General features: G+C 42.8%; 1 protein-coding gene across 1 annotated transcript in view; it reads left to right on the top strand.

Moving 5' to 3' along the window:
* The window catches only part of LOC107296989 (leucine-rich repeat serine/threonine-protein kinase 2-like), a 19082-nt gene extending 7262 nt beyond the window's left edge, over positions 1-11820 (top strand). The window contains exons 4-10 of the mRNA XM_015826341.1: positions 567-760; positions 1328-1400; positions 3273-3457; positions 4670-4822; positions 6762-6970; positions 8878-8949; positions 11512-11820. Coding sequence (XP_015681827.1) covers positions 567-760; positions 1328-1400; positions 3273-3457; positions 4670-4822; positions 6762-6970; positions 8878-8949; positions 11512-11633 — 1008 coding nt within the window. The 3' untranslated portion in view covers positions 11634-11820. The remainder of the gene's footprint in view (positions 1-566; positions 761-1327; positions 1401-3272; positions 3458-4669; positions 4823-6761; positions 6971-8877; positions 8950-11511) is intronic.
* Positions 11821-12079: the final 259 nt, after the last annotated feature.

Genomic DNA, 12079 nt, shown 5'->3' with positions numbered 1-12079 from the left:
CAAACCCCTTTTAATATGGGTAACAAACCTGCCAAATAGTCCAGAAACAAAAGCAGCAAAACTCAATCCAAATGGAGGAAATTGTCCACACGAAACACAATGCAAAACAGAAAAGTAGTCACCGGCAATACTAACAGAACATGATCCCATGAAGTACTTTGCAACGGTTGCCTTCAGCAACCAGCACCGCCCACACCTTCCCTTTTTATAAAGCAGTCCCAAGGCGTTGCCTCTCAGTGCCTTCTCCTCCTATCCCTGGAGTTGTCGTATTGACTGCTGCTGATCTGCTCTCGCTAATTGCCGGAGTCTACGAGCATCAGTCATCATGTCCATCAGGTGTGAATCCTCCAAGTCTGACTCAGTCCCCTCACACAGCTGAGCTTCATCAGAAACACGACTGGAGGGGCCAGGCTCTTCATCAGAGCCTCCCTCTGACCCTGATGGCCCTCCAAATGCCTCCTCCACCTCCTCCTCAGATTCCCCAGACTCAGCTGTTGGGAACACAGGCTGGCACGGAATCACGACAAGAGGTTCCCTCTTTTTCTCTCCTTCCTCTCTTCCCACAGGACGTTGAAGACAGTAGAATATTATGTTTGGCCTTGGTTACCTTTTCCGCAGCGAAGGAGAATTGGGTGATTGCAGGAACCCAGTCAGGATCCCTCTGGTCTTTTCACACCCAAGATGGAGAACGCAGGCATCAGTTTCACACCATGTCAGATTCAGTCACCTGCCTTTACTGCAGTCCCTTGTCAAAGCATAAGTATGTGTCGAGCACAAAAGATCAGGCCTACACCTGAAGGTCCAAGTAAACTGATTTATTGCTAAAAACCTATGCCCAGGAATCTTCTCAACGAACAGTTAGCACCTGGTAGAGTTAGATAAAGGGTCAACTGAATTCAAGGTGGGCTGGGTTGAGTTTGCTTGTGGCTACGTAGGGATTCTAGACTGAGGCCTCTTTTGACTCCGCCCCCAGATTCTACCGCTCCTTTTCCTACTACAATATGGCTGAATTTAGATTCCACTCCATACCATACATTGCTTCAAAAATAGAGAAATATTGATTTTTTAAAAAATGATTTACTTACTTTCACCCGTATTTAGACATTATTGTATGATTTGAGCACCGCGTGACCAGAATTATTGCTGACTTTTGGCACAGGGCTAATTGGGGGGGGGCTGAGGTTGACGTATCTAGCTTGTTCTTTTAACAAATGGGCTGGCAATTTCAGCTCTTCTTATCTCCAGGGTTACACTTTTAACTGCATGGCTTAAGTGCTACGTGTCTTCTTTTGTTGACAAGTTTGTGCGTGTTCTCCTTCAATTTCAGCAAGTACCGGAATATCTTTTTGGTGGGCACAGCCAATGGACAGCTGGCCATTTTTGAGGACAGAGCAGTCAAGGTATATATATATATATATTCACTACAGCCTTCCCAGAAATATGTAATTATGACAGATGTGTGCTTGTAATAAATACTGCCTTTGCATTAAAATAGAACAGAGGTGTCAAACTGCCAGTCCGCGGGCTGGATGCATCACCAGGAAACCACGCCCACCCCATTGCCGGCAATGGGGAAAAAGCTCCGATACGTCGCGTGACGTTACGTGACGTCGCAAGTTTGACATGTCTGATATAGAAAGTTTATGCTTTCTTAAATCTTGACAGATGCTGTTCATAGCAGGAATGGAGGAAGCTATAACACGATATAGAATTGCATAGATTGTCCTCGAATTAGCAGCTGCCAGATCCACTGACTGGCGAGGAATCACAACAACTGTGTATCTCACAACGAAATTTAAGTGCTGTCCACAGTGCACACTACACACAAGTAAAAACACACATTATTTAGACATATCCTTCACATTCTATTCACCCTTGCGCTGCCCCTAATATCGCCCTTCAATGTCGCATTGTGCAGTAGTATTTAATATGGTTACAGCTCTGGGATTAAAAACTATTTTTCAGCTTATTTCTCTTTGATTTTATTATCCTGTGGCTGAGGAATTCTGGGAAGTGAAGTCCACACCCTTTAAAGTGGCTAAGGGTGAGAGAAACATTGGTCCCATGAGATTTTTCTCCATAGACATGCACTATATTTGGCCGATCTTCTACATTCTGAGTACCACCCAAATAACATAAAAGTGAGATTATTTGCAAGGGCATTCCAGGTTTACAAGTGCTGAGTATGTGTCTGTATACTAGCGATAGTAATTTGAGGAAATAATGCTTTGGGTGATCTGATAGCAGTCTTCCAGTACTTGAGGGGCTATCACAAAGAAGAGAAGGTCAACCTATTCTCCAAAATCTGGAGAATAGGAGAAGAACCTACAGGTGGAAGATCATTACAGAGAGAACCAACCTAGAATTAAGGAGAAATTTCCTGACAGTGAAAACGATCAGTGGAACGACTTGACTCCAGAGGTGGTGAGTGCTCCATCACTGGAAGTTTTCAAGAAGAGACTGGACAGGCATTTGTCCGGAATAATATAAGGTCTTCTTCTTCTTCTTGTGCCATATCCGTTATCGGACGTTGGCGATCATGTTGGCGATCCTGTTTTTATCAGCAGCCGCACGAAAAAGTGCTGCTGAGTTTTGTCCAAACCCTTAGATTTTGAAGCCACGATGTTCTTCTTCTGCCTGGACCTCGTTTGCCTTCCATCTTTCCCTGGAGGATTAAATGGAGTAAGCCGTATTTTTCTGGGCGTCGCATCACCTGTCCAAAATATTCTAATTTTCGTTTTTTAATGGTTTTGATGATTTCCCTCGGCTTTCCCAGGTGGCTTATCACCTCCTCATTTCTGATCTTGTCAACCCAGCTTATACGTAACAGCCGCCATCTGTAAATCCACATTTCAAATGCTTCTAGTCCCTTCAGGTGGCCTTCTGTCAGAGACCAACTCTCTACTCCATAGAGCAGGATAGGAAAAACATAGCATCTGACAAGCCTGATTTTCAGGCTTATGTCGTGACTGCAGAAGACCTTTTCGTAAAACTTCTTACGACAAGCTCGAAAGAGATAGGAACAGAAATGAAGTCGCCAGTACAGGGTCGAAAGTACATCTAATCTTGGCTCCACGCACTAGGAAAGGTGAAAAAGATCGCCATAAGGAAGACTTCAATAACCACCATTTAATTGTCCAACAAACGACTGCTGGTACTAGAACCAAAAACTCCACAATTCGAAGAAGCCGTATTTTTCAGATATTTTTAAGGACCCTGGCAGCCCTATTATTCCACGTTGTATGTTTATTTTCTTTATTTTCTCTCTGCAGGGCAAATGTGCTGGACCCTTACGGACTTTTCTCATTGGAAGTAGCAGCACACCACTGATGTGTTTAAGCGAATCAGATTATTCATCCGACAAAAGTACACTCTGGGGCGGCTGTGGAACGAAGATACTATCGTTGTCCAGCGATTTGTCTACCCACAAACTCATTGAGACCAACACGAGTCAGCTGTACGTTTGTGTCGCTTACGTTTTACCAGGTTTTCTCTCTTCTACCTGCAGCCCTAAAAACACCACTTAATTTTTAATGGCTTCGCTTTTCGCTCCGTCTGAAAATCTGCGGCGCCAATTAGCCTGTCTGTGTATCTCCCATAGATTTTTGAGGGTCCTTAAATTTATTTCGTTGCCTTCACATTCAAAAAAGAAAGAAAGAAAAAAATGCCCCGACAAAACAAAAATAAAGAAGCGGCGAGAAAGACCGTTCTGTTTAATCCTTTATTTTGTGAAAAGAATTTCTTGCTCAATGATGGTAATTGGGACTGACAACTCTGTCGCGAAATGATGTGATTGTAAAACACAAGCCTCGTGTGAATCCCTTAGGTGAATCCCACACCAGTCACATCTTCCTACCACGGCCAGCTTCCCCATTGACTTTGCTTGTCAACAAGGCAACCATCTTAATTGTGAGGTGGTTTCCAGGCACCTGAATTGTGATTATGTGATCCTGGAGATGCTAAAATAGCCACAACTATGAGGGATGGTTATATAGTGGACAGTCACTTAAATATGAGCCAGCCGTGTGCTGCAGCTGCCAAAAAAGCCAATGCAATCCTAGGCTACATTAACAGAGGGGTAGAATCAAGATCACCTGAAGTATTAGTACCACTTCATAGTGCCTTGGTAAGAGAGGAAGAGAGAGAGAGAGAGAGAGAGAGAGAGGGAGAGAGAGAAAGAGAGATTGAGAGAGAGAGAGAAATAGATAGAGATGGAGAGAGAGAAATTAGAGAAATTGAGAGAGAGATGGAGAGAGAGAAATTGAGAGAGAAAGAGATGGAGAGAAAGAGTAAGAGAGAAATTGAGAGATTGAGACAGATGGAGAAGAGATGGAAAGAAAAAGAGAGAGATTGAGAGAGAGAAATTGAGAGATTGAGAGAGAGATGGAGAGAGAGAGAGATTGAGGGAGAGAAATTAGAAATTAAGAGAGATGGAGAGAGAGTAAGAGAGAAATTGAGAGATTGAGACAGATGGAGAGAGATGGAGAGAAACAGAGAGAGAGAGAAATTAGAAATTGAGAGAGAGAGAGATGGGAGAGAGAGAGAGAGAGAGATAGATTATACTGTCACGGGATGTTGGTTTGCTTATCATTTTAATCACTTTATGTACTGGAGCCTGTGTTATAAATATCACAACACCATTTTCCAAATTGCTTTCTTTGTGTTCCAGATTATGTCACAAGAACTATTGCGATGCCAATATTATTTCTATAGCAGTGGACAAATTTATCTACTTGGCCAAGAAAGAAAGCTATCTTGTTGAGATTTGGGACAAAAAAACGGAGCAGCTTTGTGAACTAATTGACTGCGTGCATCTACTAAAGTGAGTATCAGATATCCCACAGAGTCAGCAATATCGCGGGTGGCTGAGTTAATTAGGACAAATAAATGCGTCTGATTTCCTCTCTGTGTGGTTTTTTTTAAAAATGTATTATCAGGTAAGTTAAATCTCTAACAAACTTATAAAAAGCCCTAACTGAGCAGAAAGAAAGAAAGAAAGGAAGGAAGGAAGGAAGGAAGGAAAGAAAGAAAGAAAAAGAAAGAGAAAGAAAGAAAGAAAGAAAGAAAGAAAGAAAGAAAGAAAGAAAGAAAGAAAGAAAGAAAGAAAGAAAGAAAGAAAGAAAGAAAGAAAGAAAGGAGGGAGGGAGGAAGGAAAGAGAGGGAGGGAGGGAGGAAGGAAGGAAGGAAGGAAGGATAAATATTCTAGCCTTGCCAGTTCAGGTGATGTCATCAGATCACCTTTTCTCCCCACCCATTCCCTCTGCTAACTCTTGGCCAGTTTTTAAAAATGAATTTATTTCCCAAGCACTCACAAAAAGGTTTTGCATCTTTGTTTTATAGTTTAATAAGGATGGGCTGGTGGAGGAGATAAAAAATCATGGTTGCGGCAACAGTTAATTTACTATGCTTGCGTACGCAGTAGAGATGTGCCCACTTCAAAAATAATTCAGGATACAGACATTGGAAACCGGGAGGGCGTCATCTCTGTCCTATTCATTAAGGCAGCCACATCTTTATCAACTTTGTGTGCTAGCAAAAGAGGTAGCTGCTTTAAGAGACACATTAGTAAATTTGAGGGAACTAGATATGATTCAGAGAACTAGATATGTCTAGGCCAGGGGTAGGCAACCTTGGCTCTTTTATGACTGGTGGACTTCAACTCCCAGAATTCCTGAGCCAGCCATGCTGAGGGGAAAGGGAGAGGTTTCCAAGCTGAGCCAGGCTGGCTGAGGAATTCTGGGAGTTGAAGTCCACGAGTCATAAAAGAACCAAGGTTGCCTACCACTGGACTAGTCTATCGAAGAGAAGAACTAAGGATGATACGATAGCAGTCTTCCAATATTTGAGGGGCTGCCACAGAGAAGGGGGGGGTGTCAACCTGCTCTCCAAAGCACCTGAGGGCAGGGCAAGAAGTAATGGGTGGAAGTTCATCAAAGAGAGATCCAATTTAGAAATAAGAGACATTTCCCGACGGTTAGAACAATCAATCAGCAGAATGGTTTGAATTCAAAAGCTGTAGGTGCACTGGAGGTTTTAAAGAAGAGATTGGACAGCCCTTTGTCTGAAATGGTACAGGGTCTCCTGCTTGAGCAGGGGGTTGGACTAGAAGACCCCCGAGGTCCCTTCCGACCCCCTTATTATTTTATGTTCTAAATCAGTGGTTCTCAACCTGTGGGTCGGGACCCCATTTGGGGTCGATCGACCATTTCATGGGGGTCGCCAAGCAAGGCTGTCCGCCATTTTTTTTGTCCGCCATTTTTTTTGTCCACCATTTTCCCCCCTTTTCCGGCGCGTGCCTTACCTCCCTTGGGCTGGGCCAGCTGGTGGTCGGCCTGCTCCGTCTCTGCCGCTTGCCAGATACGCCTCGGCCGGTGCAGGGGGCGGAACCACGCATGCGCGGCGCTCCCGGACAGGGAAAGTCCTCGACTTACGACCGGTTGGGTAGTTGTCGACTTACGACCGGTTTAGTCCTCGACTTACGACCGGTTTAGTCCGACTTACGACCGGTTTAGTCCTCGACTTACGACTGGTTGGGGTCGCGGCATTAAAAAGGTTGAGAACCACTGTTCTAAATGAAACCAGCGACGTCATTTTTCAAAGTTCAAAGCGCTACTTCCCCTTCCCGAAACACGTTTGTTTTTTTAATCGGACCTCCCACTTGTATATCAACAGCACGACCAGACACAACAACCGGTTGCAAACCAAACGAAAGGATGTTATTTGACACAATTTGGACATAACCTGCTCTCTTATTTTTCCAGAGCGGAGGTACCAAAGCTGAACAGAGAATCGAAACAAAAACTTGCGTATCCCGGAAGGGTGAAGAGCATTTGTCTTCAGAAAAATACGGCCTTGTGGATCGGCACCGGGGGAGGACACATCATACTACTGGACCTGTCCACGCGCCTCCCCATTCGGATAATTCACGATTTCTGCCGTTCGGTGAGAATGATGAGGACCGCACAACTAGGTAAATGAAGCACATACCTGTAGTCCTCGACTTAACAGCAGTTCATTTAGTGACCAAAGTCACTGACAAAAAGGGACTTAATGACCATCTTTCACACTTACAACCGTTGCACTATCCCCAGGGTCATATGATCAAAATTCAGAGGCTGGGCAACTGACTCATATTTACGACGGTCGCAGCATCCTGGGGTCACGTGATCCCCTTTTGCGACCTTCTGACAAGCAAAGTCAAGGGGAGGAAGTCAGACTCGCTTAATAACTGTGTCACTAACTTAACAATTGCAATGATTCGCTTAACAACGGTGGCAAGAAAGGTTGTAAAAACGGAGCGAAACTCATTGAACAAATGTCCCGCTTAGCAACATAAATTTGGGGTTCGGTTGTGGTCATAAGCCGAGGACTTTCCTGTATAGGGAAAAAAACTCTTGGTTGTAGGAACAAGGGTTTTTTTTTTTTAGTCTTCTTCCCGTAATGGTGGAATTAGAGCCAGTAAGGATCTCAGCAGCAGAAGATGGAACAAGCTGTTTCATCTTCAGATCAAAATGCTTTTGATGCATTTTGATAACCTGTTCCCAAGCAACACGGCTCAGCCAGGGAAGGGTTGTCATCTCACCCCTTGCTGATTTTAGACATGGTTATTCTTAACGTCATTTTCATTATTTCAGCTTGCGGGAAGGGTAGCACGCCTGGTCTGGAAACTTATTAATGAAGCACAGCAAAACGGCAGAACCGAAAGGGTCTTTTTAGAAGAAATTGAATACGAAATATTCGATCGGCATTAGGCTTGGAAGGATTTTGCTTTGTATCAAATTTTTCAGAATATTGGCTATGAATTTTTAGAACTCATAGCCAATGTAGGCACTGTTGAGAAATAGTCTATATCTGTAGCAGCATGTAGTTAGGGAAACGCTGGTATACATACACACACACACACATATATATCTATATCTACATCTGCATCTCTGTTATCTAACTATCTATCATCTATATATCTTTCTATATCTGTCTGTCTTGCTATCTTTTTTTGTCTGTCTCTGTATCTTTTTCTCTATCTGTTTCTGTCTTTCTATCTTTCTGTCTGTCATTCTTTTTATCTATCTATCTATCTATCTATCTATCTATCTATCTATCTATCTATCTATCTATCTATCTATCTATCTATCTATCTATCTATGTCTCTCTCTGTCTCTCTCTGTGTCTGTCTGTCTGTCTGTCTGTCTGTCTATCTATCTATCTATCTATCTATCTATCTATCTATCTATGTCTGTCGGTCTATCTATGTCTCTCTCTGTCTCTGTCTCTCTGTGTGTGTCTGTCTAATCTATCTATCTATCTATCTATCTATCTATCTATCTATCTATCTATCTATCTATCTATCTATCCCTGTCTCTGTCTCTGTCTCTGTCTGTCTGTCTATCTATCTATGTCTCTCTGTCTCTGTCTCTCTATCGCTCTATATCTGTCTGTCTGTCTGTCTGTCTGTCTGTCTGTCTGTCTGTCTGTCTGTCTGTCTGTCTGTCTATCTATCTATCTATCTATCTATCTATCTATCTATCTATCTATCTATCTATCTATCTATCTATCCCTCATTGAACTCTTCACTTGTGGATCTGGTTGTTCACACCTGAAAAATGGTGGCCAAATATTTCTCTCATCCTCTCTAGCTATTTCTCCAAAACCAAAATCATAAGTCACACATTGCTTTAAATACAGAGAATCAGCTGATGATATGCTGAGGCTGGTAGAAGCAAGATTTTCCTGATTTTCTCCAAAAGGGGGAAAAGAAGACCTGCAAAACCTCAGATTCCCCCTTTCTGATGCATGCACAGGAGCATTTCTGCTTCGACGGAACATTTCCATGAAGAATAACACGTGGTATTTTAATTTGCTTTTTTTTTAAAATCAAAGGCACCTTCAAGAATGTCGTTCTGGTCTTGGGTTATAACCATGAAGAGGATAGTGAAGACGAACACATTAAAGGTAAAAGTTCAGTCCGTTCTTCATCTGTTCTTCATTTTGCAGGTGTATCAATAGCACTTGCAAAGTGATCTGTAGGATGTGATTAAAAAAAGGCAAAGCTTCAATCATAGCCATGGCTGCCATTTTGGATTTTTTACCACACTCTGCAGACACTTCTCAAGTATAAGTTTATAGCTAAGTGAAGTTTGTTGCTGGTCCTCCTCCATTTCTGATGTAGTTATAGATAGTCCTTTAGTGAAGGCTATTTATTAAACGAAAGTCAGTAGGTATTCACCTCCACAGTCCTAAAGAGAAATTTCACCGCCCAGCTGTTCTCTCAGCTTGTAATCTCTTTTAGATAATACCAAGGACAGATCTGGGCTCTGAGCAGGTCTTTTTGTCAGGAATATTCACTTGCTGTACCAGGTTTCACCACAAGATGTCCTCGATAGCATTTAAAATCTTTCAAGTCTCGGGCTAGGTTTTTATCCAGTTTAGGTTTTTTTCTCTTTTTAAGCAGTAAATAGAGTAGCAAATCCCTGTAAAAGTAGGAACTTTTTGGGTCCCAGAATATCAGAAAGAAGCAAATCCAATTATTTAGTAGATCTTTTCAAGGCTTTATGTCCCCTAGGTAGTCAAAAGCCGCCATTTTAGAGGGTGGGAGAAAGACGTTCCCTTCCCTCTCTCACAGGGGGAAGAAATTTCCAGAGGCTTTTTACAGGAAAAATACCTGGGGTAAAAGGAAGGTAGGATCTCACCCAATTCCTCCACGGTGCTTTTAAAGTGCTTGCTAGTGATTTTGGCCTCGGCTGGTAGCGGCTTGGTGATGAGCCATAGATGGCCGATCTTTTCCCCGTCAGTTCAAAGAGTCGCCCCGGGATCAAACGGGAGGGCTGCCGCCCTTCCGCGATCGCTCGGGAGTCCTCTTCATGCTTGTCACCCCTCCAGGGTGACTTTCGACCCTTTTCAGGGTCCCCCGGCAGGAGAAAACCGGACGGTGAAGGGAGCGAACACGCCGTACGTCCGCCAGCGCCGCAATCGCAAACCAGAAGCCACTCTGCAAACACTTCTGAAGACATGTCTTACCTCAGGGCCCCTTCATTGCATTTTTGTACGATGATTGCGTTTGGCATGACATCCTCACCCGCAATCAACACTCAGATGAGCAGAAGTTAATAGCACAATTAACAGCAGACCAACACTCAAGAAATAAACAATACCCTAATCAAGGAGCTACCAACTCAGACAAACAAGCTAAGAGTAAACAATCAAGGAATCGCCAAGAACATTCTCACCAATACTGACAGCGCAAGCCACTTGTATATAAAAATAAGAGCAATGCCCATTCCTTAATAACAACTGATGATGTTACCTAGTTGGGTAATGCAACATCTGCAAGAAAAGAACCAAGCTCAGAGAGCACCAAGGAGCCTACAACAATTTCTTAACCCCACTTTTTACTCATTGTGAGTTCTGGGCCATCAGAACCAGTTACTAGCTTTTTACCTGTTGATTCTTCGCCAGAACAAACTTATTTTTTTCCTGCTGCAAATAAAGTCTTGAATCCTCCTTTGAGTTCAGCTTAACTATTGGTTATTTCCACACAATGATAATGGGGATTGTGGCTTGCCGTTGCCATCTTGTGAGTTCAGTTTTGTTTAGTCTCCAGTTTAATCTCGCCCAAGGCGTTTTCTGTTCGTTTCCCATTCAAGTATTTTCCAGTTCCGATAGAGGAGAATATTCGTAGCTCAGAGTTGAAATAAGGGGTCCTTGGTGCTCTCTGAGATTGGTTCTTTTCTTGCAGACGTTTTGTTACCCAACAAGGTAACATCATCAGTGCAATGAAAAAATCTAAGCAGGATTAGAACTAGTAAATGAAGCGTCCTTGGTGCTCTCTGAGCTTGGCTGTTTCCTTGCAGACATTTCATTACCAAACTAGGTAACATCATCAGTGCTAGAAGGGAGTAGGATTTGTGGAATGATGATGGAGGAGGAGGAGGAGGAGGACGACGACGACTGTGGGGTCCTTGGTGTTCTCTGAGCTTGGTTGTTTCCTTGCAGACATTTCATTACCAAACTAGGTAACATCATCAGTGCTAGAAGAGAGTAGGGTTTGTGGAATGATGATGGAGGAGGAGGAGGAGGAGGAGGACGACGACGACTGTGGGGTCCTTGGTGTTCTCTGAGCTTGGTTGTTTCCTTGCAGACATTTCATTACCAAACTAGGTAACATCATCAGTGCTCTCATCCTGCTTAGATTTTTAGAGAACAGTCAAGGCAATGGAGAAACAGCCATTTTTCACTTTAGGTAGAGAGATGAGCGGCATATAAATTTCATAAATAAACAAATAGCCATTTCTGGCCTGCATCAGGAAAAAAAAATGCAAGAACATGTGCATGAGAAAGTATGTCCAATGGATACAGGGGAGGAGGAAATAGTAAATTTATAAGTCCTGGTTTAGAATTCACCTATTTTGGTTCCTGTTTCGAAAGACAGCGAATGCAAGAACTGAACAAATCTGTCCAGCATTTTTGTGCGTGTAATAGCTTCGCTCATTATTTTTAAATGCTTTTTCTTCACAGGGATGCCATCTTCCGTGTCTATCTGGGACGTCAACCTGTCACACGAAGTGCAGAACCTGAAAAAACACATTGGAATGAGGCAAGAGCTGGCCGAGAAGATGCAGAGTTTTTCGTTGGATTAGCTGGATTAATTCACTAGAATGGACATGAGACTATTGAAGTTAAGTTTCGTCGAAGGACGGCTGACGTACTTGCTAAATGCAGCATTACCGCCGGTTTCCTTTCAAACGAAACACAAATATTAATTGTACAGCAGTGTTCAGTATTCCAGATTAAAGGGATAAAGCGCGGCAGCACAAAAAAAATGTATTGCTTCTGGTTTCGGATGCCATCAGGTTTAAATTAATTCTCTTTTGCTGCTTTCCCTGTTCTATTTATATCTTTCGGTAGGTATCATTCAATACGATTTAATTGTTTGAAGCACATTAGTTAAAATATAGAAGCGATTTAAACAGCGGGAAATGAAAGGCACCCTAAGTGTAAATTTTTGATAACACCCACTCACCCGTTTGGGCGCATTTGAAAATAATTTGGATGAAATACTTCATGTAAGCCCAATTCTTTTCTC

The sequence above is a fragment of the Protobothrops mucrosquamatus genome, unplaced genomic scaffold, assembly GCF_001527695.2.
Source record: "Protobothrops mucrosquamatus isolate PMUCROS unplaced genomic scaffold, P.Mucros_1.0 scaffold3065, whole genome shotgun sequence".
NCBI classification, from domain to species: domain Eukaryota; kingdom Metazoa; phylum Chordata; class Lepidosauria; order Squamata; family Viperidae; genus Protobothrops; species Protobothrops mucrosquamatus.
This window is presented reverse-complemented; position numbering and strand designations above follow the sequence as displayed.